Genomic DNA, 18,885 nt, shown 5'->3' with positions numbered 1-18,885 from the left:
ATTCTCGGAAGAACTACATGTGGTCCCCTCCCATTGTAGATACAACACGTAATTAACATGCGTGTAAATATCGTGCTGTGCTCGCACCTAAAGTAGTAGTTTAAGAGGCAGGCCTTGCTTTGGGACGTTTGCCCCATGCCTTATTTGGGCGCCGTATTTTCTGCGTGGCACAATTTGTACAGTGGCATCCTCTTCATCATCGCATCTCTGATGAGCACGGTTGGCTACGTACGGTGCGACAGAAGTTAAACATTCGTACATTGTGTGTGTGGAGTGATCTGACCACGTTGGGTTCGCGTGGGCACATCCACACGGACACGGGCACGCATGCTGTAGCAGCAACACGAGGACGCAGGTTTGTTTATTCAGGACGGTATATTCCACACCCCACCCCTGCCACCCTCAAATGTTTAACTTATTTCGCACCGTATCCAACCGTGATAATCGGAGGTGCGGGGAAGGAAAACAAACTGAGCACAAAAAGCAGGTTCTAAAGAAATTATCTTTCAACTCTAGATTTAAAAGCGCATAGCTCCAGTGGCTTCCTAATATCGGAAGGAAGAGCGTTCCAGACGGCCGCAGATGCGCATCTGAAAGCGTGCGATGCAGTGACCGTCTTTGTTCGATGGCGAGCCAAAAGCGGCTGCTAGGATGAGCGGAGTTCGCGTGATGGGTTATGCTCCTTGATGAGATCAGCGAGGTGTTGTGGCTCATTTGAGGCACGCAGTTTGTGTGTCATGAGTAATGGGTTGGCAGGGACGTCTGAGCAGTCTGGTAAACACGCAGGAGTGGCGAGGAGACAATGACCAACGCAAGGAAATGAAACATCTGAAGCGAAGGGGTTCGTTTCCATAATCAGGAATAAAACGTCAGTTTATAAGGGATGTTGCCTCGCGAGATTGTGAGAGGTGGCGGATGGCTTGGCGAGGTCTTTCTTCATCCAGCAGTGGATACAATTATTGCTGCTCATGATGATTATTGAACATTAGGGTAGAACGGGTGATTATTTTTCATTCATGAAAGGCATGTATTTCGGTGCCCGCACCTCTGATGAGCACGGCCGGCTACGTACGGTACGAAAGAAGTTCAACATACCTGCACCACCTGCACCAAAGACCTCCCGTGTAGCCTTAACAGACTCGCGGGCAAGTGCTGTTAGCGAGCACCTATAAAGCTCGAAACGGTACGCATGGGAGTGGGTGGCCAGCACCACGCCCGAGCGCCTTTGTCTTCCCAGTGGCGATATTTATACACCGTGCCAGGTTCTCATTTGTGGCTGAGTCGACCTAGGGGAGGCCCAGCACCGGTTCACCAATTTGTCACCGATGTTGGCCGTGAGCGGGAAATCGAACTCGGGTCGCCGGGTTCCTGGCGCAGCGCGCTAAAATCGCTCCGCCACCACCTCCACCTCCTCCTTACTTTGCACGTCTGCCCACATCTACGGTAGTGGCGCTGGTGTTGCCCTCCCCGGGCGCCCGCAGCGCAGGAGCTTCACGAAGGCGGCTCTGAATTCGCGGTTGAGGGTCGCGTAGATGAGCGGGTTGAGCGCCGAGTTGGCGTAGCCGAGCCACAGCACCACGGCGAAGGCGTTCGCCTCCACCGAGGCTCCCGTGACGCCCTGGAAGGTGAACACGGTGAAGTATGGGAACCAGCACGTGACGAAGGCGCCCATCACCGCCGAGAGGGTGGCTGTGGCCTTGTGCTCCCTGAGCGCGGCCAGCGTGAGCGGCTGGTGGATGCTTCCTCCTCCTCCTCCTGATTCGCCTGCTGCTGCTGCTCTTGGTCGTCCTCGGTCTTCAAATCCACCTCGCGCTTCCCCTCTTCCTCCTCCTCCATTCTCTCTACCGTCTCCGCATATTGATCTTCCACCGACTATTCCTCCCTCTCCTCCCACTCCTCCTCTCGTACCTCCTCTCCCCCCATTACCTTCACCATTTCCTCCTCCGCTATCTCCTCCTCCGCCTCTCCTACCGTCTTCCCCCCCGTCTCTTCCAGCATCTCCTCCCGACACTCCTCTACCACCACCTCCTCCGGCTGCTCGTCGTCGCCCCACCGTTGCGGCGCCTATCCTCCTGGCCTGCGCGCGAGCCACGACGAACACGCGGCTGTAGGTGAACAGCAAGAGAGCGAGCGGCACGTAGAAGGTGCCCGTGGCGTCGAAGAGGACGTATCCGCGATTCAGCTCGAACACGCAGCGATCGGCGGGGTCCCCGGGGCCCCTGTTCTGCGGGGTGCCGTCCTCCGTGTTCCAGCCCAGGTGCAGAGGAGGGAAGGACACGGCGAGGGACACTAGCCAGATGACGGCCAGGCTTGCCGCGACCCGCCCGCGGGTCACCCTGTGGGATAGCGCGGCGCACAGCCAGATATGTCGGGCGCCATGGTGGCGAGATGTTAACTACATCGCGTGGCATGCAGGGGGTCGTGGGTTCGATCCCGACCCTGACATCTGTTTATTTAGAGTTGCATGTCTCTCTCCCCGTGGTCCCATGGATTTTTCTCCGGGTCCTCCGGGTTTTTTCCCTCCACGTTTATAAGCATGCGTTCAGAGTATTTGGCTGCTATACATTTCCACATGATAAGCCAGGACGTTAAGCTATCATTTGTGGCCAGGTCATTTCTAATAAAAGAGCTATATAGCTCAGTGGGCCCTACCTGGTAAAATAAAAATAGTGTTTAAATTTCGATTTAAAGCTTTCGTGACTGCAGGGATTCATCTTCTTGTTTCTTTCGGTAAAGTCACGTAGAAGGGAAGCAACAAAATAATAAAAATAAAACACAATAAAACAATTCTCACGACGTTTCGGCTACCAAACTAGGAGCTTATATATATATATATAAGCTCCTAGTTTGGTAGTGTCTCATTCTTCACCTGAAGACGGCTGCTTGCGTTGTAGCCGAAACGTCGTGAGAATTGTTTTATTGTGTTTTATTTTTATTATTTTGTTGCTTCCCTTCTACGTGACTTTACCGAAAGAAACAAGAAGAAAAATAGTGTTTGTTTTTAATTTTAGATGTGAGGTCTCGGGCGCCGAGAGGTGGAGGCCACGTGGCCTAGAGGTCGGAGCGCTGAGCCGGAACCGTCGAACTCCTGGGTTCGAATCCAGGTTGCAGATTTATAATCGGGTTTTCTATTGTTGTGAGTTGAGCGTCTCAACTCGGCACACAAATTAATACAAATATTGTGCCAGTTACGAGTTGAAATTATCAACAATAATAATAATTATTATTCACATTCATTACAAACATGAATATTAAAATAACGATAGTCACAAAATTTGGTTTTGTACTTAATTTGCTTACATTTTTGCTCTGAAACAAATATATATATCGGGAGAATCTAGATTTGTAGCTTTCGTGACTGCAGGAATCCATACTTTTTGGTTCTTTTGGTAAAGTCACGTAGTTAGAAAGTAATAGATCACGACGTTTCGATCGCAACACAAGCAATCGTCATCAGGTGGGACAACCACAGCAACAACAAAAACTGCTGTGGTTGTCCCACCTGATGACGAGTGCTTGTGTTGCGATCAAAACGTCGTGATCTATTATTCTTCTACCTACGTGACTTTACCGAAAGAATCAAAGAGTATATATCGGGAGGTCAGACTATCATGCGACAAACATTACTCTCAGTGGCAGAGTGAGTCAGAGAAATTGCCCACTGGTGTGCTGACCAATGAAGGGAACTAAGTATGAGTTCTGTGATATCAATTTCAGCGGGTTCGTTCTCTAACGCGGGGTGGGGAGGATGGGGAGGGGAGGGGGGTTCACTGCTCTGCGAAAGATCCGGAAAAACGCTTCGGTCTCAACGTACGGCGCCAATAGAGCAATGAGAATGCAATTTGGGTTATAGGCGGAATGAGCGATATCTCTCGTAAATATGTATCAGACGCAAACCCGGGGCCGCACCTGCACGCGTAGGTGAACGGAGAGGACACGGCGCAGTAGCGGTCCACGCCGATCGCCAGCAGGTGCAGGATGGAGGCCGTGCACAGCATCACGTCCGAGCTTGTGTAGACGTTGCAGAAGGTGGGCCCGAGAGGCCACGACGAGTGGAGCTCTACGAAGGCCGAGAAGGGCAGCACCAGCACACCCAGGAGGAGGTCGGCGACCGCCAGCGACGCCGTGAAGCAGTTGGTGAGAGTTCGCAAGCGGCGCGTGAGCGCCACCGCCAGACACACGCACGCGTTGCCCTGCGACCTGGTTTGGTCACGTGGCCCACAGACGAGGTTGGATCCCAGTTTAGCAGATAGAGACATAAGGGGGGAGGGTGCGAGAAGGGGTGCTCAGATCAGAGGCGGGTGAGGTATCATCTGGCATTTTACCCGGGGACTCCAAACAAAAACTATAAACTATTTTATTTATTTTATTTTACCAGGTAAGTCCCACTGAGCTGTGTAGCTCTTTTTCAGAAGTGACCTGGCCACAAATGATAGCTAAACGAAGTGGCTCATCATGTGGAAATCTATAGCAGCCAAACACTCTAAACGCATGTTGATACTTAATGTAGAGACAAAAACCGGAGGACCCGGAGAAAAATCCACACGCCCACGGGGAAAGAGGACACGCAAACTCCAAATATACAGCAGGCAGTCAGGGTTCGAAGCCACGACTCCAGCTCGTGGATATTTGTGACTTCCCCCAAACCTGTTTGGGATGCGAGGTGGGCGTAGAATGAGTGGGTTCATAAACCCATCTGTGTGGACCGTGGAAGATTATCTCTCCTCCTGTGTGGGGTTTTCGCTGAAACTCCTCGGGTTTCCTACCTGTCACGTGAAGCAAGCAAACCGCTCCTCATTCGTTTTTGAATGAGACTCAATTGAGGCTTCCTCCTGAAAATAATGACGTATTACAATTTATTCGGTAAATTACACGAGAGAGTAATTAATGTTACCGATGAAGGCGAATTCATAATCGAATAATAATCGTTATAATTCAGGGTCGCTAAACAATTCAAGATCTCGCCACATACGACATCCACCTCTGATTAGCACTGTTGGCGACGTTCGGTGCGAAATAATTTCAACACGCATACAGTTACACGAAAAGAAAATAATCGATTATTTTCCTAACGTGAGCGAAAGAAAATCGATTTTATGAATTAAATGTTTTCTTCATATATATTTATACTAGCACCCGCACGTGCTTTGGACGTGATCATCCGTCCGCTCCTCTCTCTCTCCAGCAAGCCAGCAAAAGTTATTTTTTTCCTCAAACATGGTATTATGATAGCAATATTTGAAAGGAGCATCCCAAAAATAATGTCCGCTTCGGGCCCCTCTATGCATGGGTTAATGGGCAAGCACCCACCGCCACCAACGATCACTGCGCGGACCAACCGTGGCGAAGATGAGCGTCACCAGGGAGGTGGCGATGACGGCCCGCTGCAGAGGAGGGTGTTTCCAGCACCCTCCGAGGGTGCAGTTCAACAACGAGGCCACATCAACATCACCACCACCACCACCGTCACCTTCACGTATCTGCATGGCAGCGAGCACAGAGGCCCCCAAACCTGGGCGCGAGTCTCCCTCCCTGCACGCGCGCGGTGGGTGTCCACGGGATGGGGGGGGGGGACACCGGGGTAGGTGGATCATGTAAGGATGGCTGGATAGGGTGGATCGCCCATTCCAAGTCTAGCGAGTTCCTACTTATGAACGGCAGTGCCTTTCCCCACTCCCTGCCCCCTCCCCCACCGCTGTGCCCCCCCCCCCCCCCATTTGGAGGCAGGATCCTCACGATGGCTGGGGATGCATTTGCGTTGCAGCTTAAGAGGTCTTTCCGCACAGGACAATGCCAGTGGATCATCATGGTGAGGCCTGGCTACCCAGGAAAACTTCACTTAGCCTCGTGGAAGGCCCTGCCAAGTGTTCACAGTTGGGTGCGATGTCGCTTCAACATCCACACATATGTGTGTACTCCCCAATAGAGTCATTTAGACACCACAGTTTGAACAATTAGGATGTTTGGCCAATATCAAGTTACATTTCATATTTTCATAACGATTGTATTATGATACGCGGAAACCAGAGAACCCAGGGAACCCACGCAAAACACGGGGGCGGGGGGGATACAAACTCTGCGCAGTCAGAAAGACGCCCAAGTCAGGAAGCGAACCTAGGTCCTTCTTGCTATGACGCACAAACAAGTGTCACCACTGGGCTGTTCGTTACTCGAGGGCCCTGCGCAGGATTATAACACCGCACTGCCAAACCACGGTGCTTGCTTATGGCAGACCCTCCCTTTCGTGTGCAGTGGAAATTCCACGTTCACGTGGCAGGACACAGTCTGCCCTTAACGCCAGCTCTGACTTTGCCGCATGATGTCCATGCTAGCTGCCCACCCCAGATTCAAGGATGACGATGATGATACTGATGATGATACTGAGGATGATGCCGCTGGATATCACTATTGTCGATGATGATACTCCTGATACGGATGTTGCTGATGATAACACTGTGTAACACAATTTTTTGTTCCTGGGTAGTAAGTGTTATTTCCTAATTGCTTATGCCTCAAAAGTCCAGAAAATGGCTATTATTCCCCACAAACTTTGCTATTGTGACCAGGACAGTGATATTTAGAAATGTAACTATTTTCAATGAGAAAACGTGCGATTTTGTATATTTTCGTTCACATAAAGTCAGAAGAAAAGAAACATATGAATACAAATAAAAATGTGTTTATAATAAAGTAATCCAAAAATTTAAAAATATTTATAACACCAAGGCACACGACCACAGGCGGAACTGGCCACAGCGGACCGAGTTCTCTGTGGGGAGGAATAATCTCGAAAAACTACTCACTTCTAAATCTTTTGTAGTCATTTTAGCATTACTTTAGTATAAATACATGTTAATTTTGATTCATATCTTGTTGTTTTCTGACTTTACGTGAACGAAAAGAAACAAATTCGCCCGTTTTCTCATTGAAAATAGTTACATTTCAAAATATCACTGTCCTGGTCACAAAAGCAATTACGAAATAACATTTACGACCCAGGAACAAAAAATGTGTTACATAGTGTAATGGTATTGCTGCTGCCGATAATTATTATGATGCTGCTGCTATTGATGCTGATGATGATATTGATGTTGCTGACGATGATGACCTCGATCGCTTTGATTCTATCCACCAAGTCGCTTACTTTTCCCAGCTTCGGCCAAGTGAAAATTAGTTTAAGTTAATCGCTTAACGACTGAGGATTACGCCGCTGTGTCGCAGTTCTGCTGATGGTGATTGTAAGCGCTCCGTCCTTTATAAGCGAGCCCCCGGGTGTGTGCGTCGCGTCTCAACCCGACAGGTTTCACGAGGCAAGGCTGACCGGTTCGATTCCCCTCCCCTCTCAGTCCACCGGGCTCTTCGCTGTCAGGGGTCGCAAAACACCCCCACTCCACTCTCGCAGCGTATCCCCTGTCCACCACTCTCATATCCCCCTGCTGGTGTCACCGAGAGCCCCCTTACCCCCCCCCCTTTCGCCTCCCCCCGAGAGAGATGAAGCCTATCAACAACAACACCATCGTCCTCATGGCCACAATGGAACATTTGGGGCTGAATCCTAACGGGACGTGGCACAGCGAGGAGGTGATGATGGGGAGTGGAGGGGAGGGACGGACGTTGTGTTTTTAATTACACTTGCTGAACACAGGTCCAATTGCTTTTGAGGTGAAGCGACCAGCGACAAACAGCACTCGTGATCTCACAGCAGGTAAGAACCAATGCACGTTTCTTGAACCGGAGAAGGTTACAATGGACATATTTGGGGAAATATCCGATGGGAGAGGATTCTAAAGTGGAGCCGTGTGAAGAATATTATCGGAGTGCTGTGTGCGATAGTGGAGCACTTATGGAACTCTTTCCGATACTAGGAAGCCACTGGAGCTATGCACTTTTAAATCTAGGTTGAATTCTTTTATTAATCTAAGACTGCTTTATGTGATTAGTTTGTTGTCCTTCCCGCCGCCCCTCTGATTAGCACGGTTGGCTACATACGGTGCGAAATACGTTCAACATCCTGTACACGGACACACCGCGTGTCGGGAGCGACGAGCGTGCGTTCGTGGGCGCGTTCCAACGAGAAGCCACGGCGACGAGATGTTAACGACGTCGCGTGGTATACAGGAGGTCGTGCGTTTGGGGCACTTTCCAACGGGAAATCTCTGAGCTCAGAGTAAATATCGCACTTTGTCGGTACCACCTGGAGATGGGGGGAGGGGGCGTAACTTTAGTGGTTCCGATTTCTTTACGTGGCAAAAAACAGTGAATTATGTGAAAACTATTTGAAACGAGTGAGGTTATCAAATAATTAAGTCGTATGAGCCATGTACATTTATAGGAACATCAAAAGGTTTTTGCAGCCTTAGGTGGTGTCAGTTTTCTGTTGTGGCCCATGGACTGACGGTTTCGTCCAGGGGACGCCAACCTGCGGCTCTGGAGCTGAACGTGGCTCTTTGGCTGCCCCCCCTGGCGACTCTTTGGCCTCCCCTTAGGGGCAGCCCTTTGGGGGCAGCAGTTGAAAAAAATCAACAACCCGTAAATCTGAAACATAATTTAACGTAAAGATAATTGATCAATATGGCAGTGAATGGGTCACTACGGAATGTATTTGTGACGACAAAATGTACAACAGTCAAACTGTATTGTTAAAGAATAACTCTGAGTCAGAATGTGCTGTCAACTGCTGTATACCTGCTGCTGTGTTTGTGTACAAAAAAGTGTTTATTCTTATTCTTGGAAAGGTTGCCGACCCCTGGTTTAGTCCAATACGTGAACCTCTCGCTGTACGTGTGCGCCCGCTGTACACGCGTGCGTTTGAACGCAACACAATTCCTTTAAACACAAATCGCCCAACACAATTCCCCCAACACAAATACTCCAACACAAATCACTCAACACGGCCGCATGATGCTCCGCACCGGCAGCTCACAAATTAGTTTTTTCTACAATCACACTTGTCAACCCCTTACCTTATTACAGACCAATTCAGACCTGATTGGTCACCCCGTGCCCTTATACATTCAACAGTTCATCCTACAAAGCCCCATCACAAGGGAGAAACACAAACAAATAGACCAAAAAAATTCCCAATTTTGAAAAGGCTGTACGCCGTATGGACCTGAAAGCTCAATATCCCTGTAGAAGAAGACGGGTAAACCATATGGGTTGACAGGTATGTACATTGTACCAAGACGTCCCATAGTATATATGGAGCCCCCGTGCCAATAATAACATTCGGCTAATCCAAGCAGATTGTTGCAACAAGCCTGGCTCTCCTGATGAGAGTCATAAAGGTCGTACTCGGTCAGATTTTGCTCGTTTAAACAAAAGCTGCTTGCTAATGTTGATCCGGAGAGCTAATACATGGGTTGACGGCCTGCATTTTCATGGTTATTATTTATTCGGGGATAAATGTAATAGTTAAGTTATATTAGGATAGACAGAATTGATCAAATTCATTTGCAATTGTGATTTGTCACTTTCATCCTTAACCACGTATCCATAGTTCAATTTTGAACGTGGAATTTTTTGAGGCACTCTGTGCGTTGTCTTGGTGTGGTCTGCAACTGTTCTTGCTATTGTTTAGCTGCCTCGCCCAAGCTTGGGAATTGGTGTCCTTATGCAATTTGGACTTATATACTTGAAATATTTTACATATTTTTTTCCAGTGATTTGTTTTCCTTTCCTATTGTGTGGTTGTTGTACGATCTTCACAGCTCATCGTATTTCTCCAGCATAATACAAATTCCGTTCCTGGATGTATATCTCGTGCCTGGCTTAACACGACAGAGGCTCCCTTGTTTGTTGCGCTGGCTCGCCAGCTTGCTTTGTCGTCGGCGCGTGATCGCGAGGAAACAGCAGAATGTGGAAGCTCCCCTGGGGGTAAATTGCGGCACTCTCCCGCGTCTCTCTCTCTCTGTTGCGCGCGAGTCGCGGCGATTATTTCGCTCGGATGAGCGCGGGCGATAAACGCCTTCGGAGATCGCCCTCGATCCAAGTAAATTGCTCCCTCCGCTCAGTAAGCACACGCACGAGGGGCGGCTCGTCTCGAGTCCCCCACGAGCAGCGCCGCTAATTAACGCGTAATTACGGGTATCGATGACTTGACTTGTGGATACGGGAGGGGAGTTGGGGGGGGAGATGGCAGATGCCGGGTGGAGGTGGAGGGGAGGGGGTGGTGGTGGTGATGGTGGGGTCCCCCCTCCACCCACCACCCCCCCTCCTGGTCCCGTGCCCCCACCACCCCTCTGCTTCCCCCGGTGACCACTGCCCGCTTCTGCCCCAGTTCCTGTGCCCCGTCCCAGGGGCGTCCCGTCCAGAGGATGAATTTGATGAAAACGATGGTGATGGTGATTGTGGTGGTTGGTGGTGGTGTTTGGTGGTGTTGAGGAAAGCGGTAGTAAACCTGTCCTGGACCTCCCCTAGGTCGACTCAACCTCAAACTAGTACTTGGCGCGGTGTGTAAACATCGCCACTAGGGAGACAAAGGCGGCCGGGTGTGGTGCTGGCCATCCATCGCCTCGTGCGCCGTGTCGGCAGAGTCGAATTAAGATTTTGTAGGCCCCCTGGACTACAGGCTACTGTGAGGCCCCCAGTAATATTTTAAAAGGAAAACAAAGTTAAAGAAAAATAAAATGGTATTTTTACAAGGCTAACAACAATTGAGCATTCACAAATGAAATAACTTTTCACTTTTAATCTCTGGAGGCCTTCCAGCTAGCGGAGGCCCCTGGGCTTGCAGCCCCTAAAGCCCCGTTCCTCTATCCGGCCCCGCGTGTCGGCCTTCATGTGTGTGTGTCTCGCTAACAACACTTGCCCCAACAGCCTGCTAAGGCTTTGTTGTTGATGGTGGTATGGATGGTAGTGATTGTGGTGGTAGTTTATTTGTCACGTCAATTCTCCTGATAGCTGTTATTGTTGTGTTGGTGTGATGTTGATGATGGGTGTGTGTAGTTTTCTGGTGATGGTGGTGTTGGTGCTGGTAATGTCGTGGCCTCAAAGTGCACCTAGCCTGGCACATGCGCCGGGTATTGGTGTTAGTACGGTCGCGTGGTTGTGCGGTGTTTGTGGTTGTAGTGGTGGTAGGGTGCTGCTGGGCAGTTGGAGGCAGTCGCCCTCCAGCAACAACGGAGGGCAGAGGAGCGACGCTCACAACAACGGGCGGAGCGCCGGGTGGATAAAATAAAGCAAGTTGGCACAGTAGGGGATACAGCTTGGTGCATCCACCGGTCATCTCAGTCAGCCAACCCATGGAACCCGTTTGGTCTGTCCCGAGAGCTCTTGTTAGCGAGCTCTTCATGTGGCAGCCTCAAAGTGCACCTGGCCTGGCACAGGCGCCGTAGTGACGTCACCGTCACTTCGTGGCGAATGACGGAGGCGCGGTAGCGTAACGTCCAGCGCACTGCGCTTCGAACCTGGTGAGCTGAGTTCGATTCCCGCTCACGGCCAACCACCAGTGATAATTATTTGAACCGGTCCTGGGCCTCCCCCTAGGTTGAATGAGTACCTGGTGCGGTGTGTAAACATCGCCACTGGGGAGACAAAGGCGGTCGGGCGTGATGCTCGCCACCTACCCCTCGTGTGCGTGTCGACCTTCATATGTGCTCCTTAACAGCACTTGCTGTTACGGCCTTAACATTCTGTTAAGGCCATACGGGGGGATCTTTGTCTTTGGTAGTGTGTGGTATTGCGATGGTGGGGTGTGGTTTGGTGGTGGTGTGCGTTATGGCGATTGTGAGTATTCTTTGAACCAGGCTACAGTCTGCATTATAGACTGCCAGTACGCTTACTCCGATTAAGAACTAGGCTACAGTCTACATTAGTGGTTTATTATTATTTTATTTGTATTTTTCTACTTTAATTCACTTTTTTAATTATTATTATATTGACGTGACTTTACCGAAAGAACCCAAAAATATTCATTCCAGCAGTCACGAAAGTTTTAAGTCAAGATAGTGAGTATGTTGATGAGGTAGTTGTATTTACACATCATCATTATATGAATGCACAATTCCCAATAAACACATATTCACACTTACTACCCGAGATACAGCTGTGTAGACAAAGACAACATGCTCTGGTGATCGTCTTGATGTATTGAAGGCTTTGTTTAAAACCAGGTGAGATCCTATTGAGACTAAACAAGGCGCCTTGAGACATGAGTGGAAAGCACCTTACTGATAAATGTAAATTATTATTATTAAACGCTTCTTTTGTAAGGGAGACCTCGGTCTCGAACCACAACAAATACAGGAACAGGGACAGGTTTAATGCCAGCAATATCACGTTTAAAGCACTACGTTCACCGCCATCGAGAGTAGTTAAACAGGACTTGCGTATTAAAATGCACACGGAAGACTACGATAAAACAGCGCTCGGGTACAACGCGTGAAAATTTTGAGGATTAAAAGTTCTGAAATTTGTTTTGACACAGAGCAGTAGGCGTAGCGTGGTTTGGCATGGGCTCTGGTACAAATAATTAAATATCCTTCCCTCCCTCCCATTCCCTCCCTCCTATTCCCTCCGCTCCCTCCCCTCTATTCGTAGTCCGGCATCTGGGACCCTCCAGAAACTGCGGGGCCCAATTGCAGTTTCACAACCACTGGAGGGCACCACGCAGATTGTGCCCGAATCTTCACAGATGGACACGCTCGATCCTCTGCCCTTTGTTTCGGAGGAATTGAAGTCGCCAGATTTCCCATCTCCAGGGAAGGAGATTGATTGGGTCTCTGGGTCCGCCCCCCCCTCCTTCACCAGACCGGGCAGGCATTTTTTTCAGATGCCAGAGGAGTCGAGGAGTGGAACATTAAACATCGCATTCCTCTCCGCGCGTCGTCATAATCACAACCACCGGCACCATCATCACAACCACCAACCCCATCGCGTCTCCCTCTGCTCCACCCCCTAGCGCGCGTATAAAGGCACGAGGTGCTTGTCTCCTGCCCAGCACCCAGTGTTTGTCCCCTGCTATCTCCTGGTGAATCTGCTGCGCAGCCGTCCCTCCCTTTGGCCGCCGCATCTCTCAGTGACGAACCTCCCCGTGGATTCTCTGCGCGCGCGTCTCCGCTTCGCCATGGCTCTCCGAGGCTACCTGCTCCTGCTGCTGGTTATGCTGTCCGTGTGCCTGGGTACGTACACAGACTTTGTTTACACCCCCACCCCCAACACCACTCGGACACAACGCAGCCAGAGTGTAACACACGACCTGTACTAATGTTCACGTGCCTGCCTTAATGGGCGCTCGCTAACACAGCGCTTGCCCGAGGCAATAAGTGTGTGTGTTGACTTGGAGGTCGAAACGAGACAGGCGTGTGACTTATGTCTGATTTATGTAATAAGCACGTGTTTCCTTCTGCCGGGACAAGTTCGTGCTGGTTGATGTGGATCGTGATGTGTAGTCACACTTACGTCACACCCAGTGCTACGGTGCGTCTCTGCCCGACTGTGTCGCCATCAGCAGGCATGGTCCATCCACTGCTGGATGGAGGCGTCCTTCCCCAAGCCACCAGCCGCCACCACATCTCACAATCCTTGCGATGTGATAATCCACCTCGCGGTGTGGCCGCGTGTGCCGTGAATGTGTGTTGTTCGAGGTGGTGTTTCTACAATTCATGTTTTGTATTGTACGCTCTCGCGTGCTTGTGTGTGTGTCTGGGGAGCGGTAGTGCAGTGGTTAGCGCACCGCACTACGTACTCGAGTTTACACACCGCAACATGTACTAATTTGAGGCTGAGTCGACCTAGGACCGGTTCAGATGATCGTCACTGGTGTTGGCCATGAGCGGGAATCGAACTCGGCACGCTGGTTTCGTAGCGCGGCTTAGCGCTAACCACTACACCTACCGCTCCCCACACACACGAACACAACAACCGCCATTCGCCACTCAGTGGCAGAGACGTCACGTTGAGTCCCCTCGATCCGGCTCAACAAAAGCTGTTTCGGCATGCGGTGTCTGGGCATGCGGGCTACATGACCCAGCCAACGCAGACTTGCCTGCCGGAGGAGCTCACCGATTGGACTTTCTTTCAGATCTTTCAAGGATTTGTGAGCTTCTCACACAATCCAGCCTGGTTAAACTCAGGATGGATGTTTCTATCTGGCGAAGATGTAGCATTAGGGGGTCCACGTTTTGGAAGCATAGAGAGGGGAGAAGGGAGGGCATGACCGTGGACGAAAAGACCCGAAGCTTCGTGTGTGTTACGCAGTCGCTCGACTGATTCAGAGCGATACCTCTGCTGTCAAACCCGAGCCGGTCATGAGCACACTGCCCAGGTATGGAAAACTCTCCACTCTCTATATAACTGCCCCATCACCAATTGGGAGTTGTGGGGGTGGAATGTTTGATGGCACAAAATACCCAGGCAGGTGCTTAGTTTTCGCGGAGCTGATGGTAAGGCCCCACCTCTTGGTGGCCCGCTCCAGGTTCAGCAGCAGCAGCACCTCCAACTCCTCCTCTGAGTGAGCAGCAATCACCAGATCATCAGCATACATAACGTGGTTGACCAACAGGGAGCAATCCCTTGACGGCACCCGGGCCGGAGAGGGGAGGCCCAGGACCGATTCAGATATTCGTCACTGGTGTTTGCCGTGAGCGACAATCGAACCCGAGTCGCCAGGTTGGTGGCGCAGCGCGCTAACCGCTACACGACCGCTCCCCACACACCCACACAAACACAAAGATCCCCCATATAGCCAAAACAGACTGTAGGGGCAAGTGCTGTTAGCGAGCACCTATGAAGGCCGGAACGGTACACGAGGGGGTGGGTGGCCAGGACCACGCCCGATCGCCTTTGTCTCCCAGTGGCGATGTTTACACACCGCACCGGGTACTCATTTCAGGCTGAGTCGACCTAGGGGAGGCCCAGGACCGGTTCAGATAATCGTCACCGGTGTTGGCCGTGAGCGGGAATCGAACCCGGGTCGCCGGGTTCATAGCGCAGCGTGCTAACCTCTACACTACCGCTCCCCACACACACCCATACATACACACTTACATACACACACATACATACACACTTACATACACACACATACATACACACTTACATACACACCCATACATACACACTTACATACACACACATACATACACACTTACATACACACACATACATACACACTTACATACACACACATACACACACATACATACACACTTACATACACACACATACATACACACTTACATACACACACATACATACACACTTACATACACACACATACATACACACTTACATACACACACATACATACACACTTACATACACACACATACATACACACTTACATACACACACATACATACGTACATAGATTATGTCACGAAACACTCCGGAGCCGCAGGTCGCCGACCCCTGCGCGAGACACTTGAAGTGTTCTTCACAACTGTGCGTGTGGGATTACATGCGAACCAACAAATATCATGTTTGTATAATCTGTTATGGTGACTGGCTCTTTCAAGTATTAGTTTGATTTATCTCTCCAGTTTTAACAACCCGCATACAACAAGACAAGATTGGGTTGTGGGGGGAGAGGAAGGGGACTTGGGCCAGACCAATGCGACAGGATGAAGTAAGAGTGTGTTTAGACTGCCGTTTATTATAAATCCCTGCTGTTAGAGAGCACCTATTGAAGAACGGTACAGCACACGAGGGGGTGGTGTGGACAGCACCAAGCCTGACCGCCTTTGTCTTCCCTATGCTAACGTTTACACACCGCACCAGGCATTCATTAGAGGCTGAGTTGACTCGGGGAGAAGTCCAGGACCAGTTAACCGCTGTGCCTAGCGTGCCTAAATGTAACATTCTGACCCCGTGCCCCAACTGGGACATCTGTGAATACGAGCTTCATGGCTCACCGGATTCCTCCAGTCTAAATACAGATTCTGACGAGTATTCTGATTCTAAGCGTGTATGTCTTTGTCATCACTGTGCGTATATCATGCCCGCCTTATTTGTGCAATTCCTGTCTATGCATCTATGTAATGCCTCTGTGTGTGTGTCTGTAGGTCATGCGTGCCTGTCTGTCTGTCTGCTTGACTCTCTTGTTGTGCCCGTGTGACATGTCTGTTCGTCTGACTACAGAATTCGCTGCCTCCCAGAACGAGGTTCCAGGAACGACGCAGGAGGTATGGGCTCCTGCCAAATCTGCCCACCACCGTCGGTCATAATAATCAACTCCGACGTTATCCTTCAGGATCACCACCGACGTCGTCGTCACTGCGATTAATCACCATCATATAATCGTCAAAAATATCCGGCCGGGTAGAGAGATCGGCTCGCGTCAGAAGGTTGTGAGTTTCAAATCCTGTTTGGGGCGGTGGGGGATTAATCATTCAGTCCATCATCCACCCAGGGTCGATAAACTTGGTATTAATTTGAGGTACAGACACCTGGCAAAGGAATGTGGAGATTTCCACCAATGGCTCAGGGCTGTAGACACGAGGTGAACACCAGCCCTCAGTGCTCATTTGAGCTGAAGATCCCTAGGACACCATCATTATTACTGCCATCATCAACCACCATCATAACGTCATAACATCATCATGTATAATGCCTAATGGTTGCTGTGTTCGCCCTTCTCCACGCTCATCGTCGTGCCACGAGTCGTTGCTGCCGTCGGTGTGACTGTCGCGTTCATCGTCGTCGGTGTTGCTGTTGTCTTCCTCGGGTGCTCAGTTGGACTGCGAGCGTTACTCACGACGCTGCACGCGGAACTACCTCCCCGTGTGCGGCACGGACGGGAAGACCTACCCCAACAGCTGCATGCTCTGCTACATGAACTGGTGCGCACGGGGCTCGCGGGCCAGATGGGGGGAGGCGTGGGGGAAGGGGGGCAGCGACGTGGACATTTTTCGGTCCCACCATAAATATTGACCGAACGCAGAGCCCAGGGCGTGTCACTCAGACAGGTGGAGAACCACGGGCAGCGATGGAGAGCATCGAACGCAGAGATCTGGGGGCAGGTGGAGCGAGGCAAACCCAGTGGGATGGAGACGGGCAGAGAAGGCCACAAAAGGAAGACTGAGAGACGTTGCTGGTTTACAGATCGTTTTCTGGGCCCCAAATAAGCGGGGGTTGGGGCGGGCTCCCTGTGTACATACACACGCAGCACAGCGTAAACATGGTACTGGTTTAACATTCTGGTGGGCTGGGGTTATAAGAGTGCCTGCGGTAACGAGATGTTAACTACCTCGCCTGGTATACAGGAGGGCATGGGTTCGATCCTGACGCCTGTATATTTGGAGCTTCCATGTTTTCCCCATGGTCGCGTGGATTTTTCTCCGGGTCCTCCGATTTTTATCTCCACATTTATAAACACACGTTTAGAGTATTTGGCTGCTTTCAATACCCATATGATAAGCCACCTCATTTGCTATCATTTGTGGGCCAGGTCGCTTCTGAAAAAGAGCTGTATAGCTCCGTGCATCTTACCTGCTAAAATAAAAAAATATATAGTTTGATCATTTAGCTTAATAATTTGCCCTTGGTGGATGCGATAGACGCAGACGTCTTGACACCCCAAGGCGTTCCTGACCTCGTGACCTCTCTCTCTATCTGCGCAGGCTGTACTCTACGAAGGTGAGCATGGCACACGAGGGGCTGTGTTGAACGCAGCGACCCGGATTCAAACCCTAATCCTGGCAAGATCCGGGGTCGGAGGAGCCATCGTGGAGATCAGCGTCCTGCATCGGCCGAAACCGCCTTCTGCCAGAGCCGATCGTCGTCGTTATATTTGTCTAATTATAGTTGACATTATTACGTGAATGTAACCTCACAATAGATCCATGTGTGTGCATCTGACGATTGTGGATATAGTTTAAAACAAAATAATCACTCGGGGCGTTGTGGAGAATATAACAAAAACAAATAAGCAGACAATATGCCCTTAGCTGTGTCTCCACATAAACAAATAAAAATGTTTTACACATCACGTCGGCCATGCGGCTCTTCCTTCTGGGAGCGCAACATTTCAACAGCATTGGTTCAACACAAGCAAAACTCTGGACCGGTTTCGACATTTAATCAGCAGTCAGGCTTGGTTTGAACCATTGCCGGTGAACTGGCAGATGCTTCTAGGTACTGACCCCCACACACCCAACTCACCCTCTGTTAGATGTTTGACGCAAAGTTATATCACGCATTATGCACATTATTTGCGTATTTATTTTATTATTTAAAATAAATGCATTCATTAACGAAGACATGGACCCAAAGCAAACGGCTCTTATCTTGGAGCTACATACCTCGGCTGTGTGTACGAGGCTGTCCAACCTCCACTTAGCTTAATAATAAGAAAAAAAATAATGAATTTAAAGTTAGCGCCAGGCATGCCGCTATTGCGCTCTGGTAGCATTACCGTGACGTTGCTCGTACATAAACGCATTTCATCCTTCGTACGTTGGGAAGTCGGATGGGCAACGTTGATGCGCTCATGTTAAAGTTGGTGAGTGAACCTGGTGAATATCTGAAACACCGCTGCCAGTGAATGCTCGATGCGGGCAGTAGCATTGTTGTGCGTGCCACAGTTGAGGTTGTCGACTCGCAAGGAGAGTGATAGACCCGCAATGATGCCCACGGACCGGCACACAAACCCCCCCCGTGACTCTCCGAGTAATGGAAGCGGGCAGTGATGTTTCCGTGCTCCAGCGTTTGAGATCGGTGACCGCAGTCAAAGTGTGCTGTTGTTGTCCTTTCGCGTCGGGGATGTGATGTTTACGGGCGGCATCATTGAAAATAAATTGAAAGTATTTCCTTTTTGTCAGTGACAAAGCTTAATTCACGTGGAATCGCCCGAGATGCACAGATTATGTTGGTGTGTAGCTGAAACTAAACTAAAACTTTTTTTTTATTTTACCAGGTAAGGGGCCCACTGTGCTATACAGCTCT

General features: G+C 50.1%; 2 protein-coding genes across 2 annotated transcripts; one reads left to right on the top strand and one right to left on the bottom strand.

Annotated features, from left to right (window-relative positions):
- Nucleotides 1-228: 228 nt before the first annotated feature.
- LOC133343246 (histamine H2 receptor-like) lies at nt 229-6,327 on the bottom strand. Its single transcript, XM_061552681.1, has 6 exons — nt 6,309-6,327; nt 5,471-5,532; nt 5,311-5,384; nt 3,910-4,200; nt 2,036-2,336; nt 229-1,729 (listed from the first exon to the last, which is right to left on the bottom strand). The coding sequence occupies exons 1-6, from the start codon at nt 6,325-6,327 to the stop codon at nt 1,439-1,441; spliced, it is 1,038 nt and encodes a 345-aa protein (XP_061408665.1). The 3' UTR covers nt 229-1,438.
- Nucleotides 6,328-12,825: 6,498 nt separating this feature from the next.
- LOC133343515 (trypsin inhibitor ClTI-1-like) lies at nt 12,826-18,755 on the top strand. Its single transcript, XM_061553178.1, has 4 exons — nt 12,826-13,121; nt 16,081-16,124; nt 16,675-16,781; nt 17,562-18,755. Exons 1-4 carry the CDS (start codon nt 13,067-13,069, stop codon nt 17,605-17,607), a joined length of 252 nt encoding a protein of 83 aa, XP_061409162.1. The 5' UTR covers nt 12,826-13,066; the 3' UTR covers nt 17,608-18,755.
- The last annotated feature ends 130 nt before the right edge of the window (nt 18,756-18,885 follow it).

This window comes from Lethenteron reissneri, chromosome 17 (genome assembly GCF_015708825.2).
Source record: "Lethenteron reissneri isolate LAM-NWPU_2019-01 chromosome 17, ASM1570882v1, whole genome shotgun sequence".
NCBI lineage: Eukaryota > Metazoa > Chordata > Hyperoartia > Petromyzontiformes > Petromyzontidae > Lethenteron > Lethenteron reissneri.
Note: the sequence above shows the minus strand (reverse complement) of the source record. Positions and strands in the feature narration are given on the sequence as shown.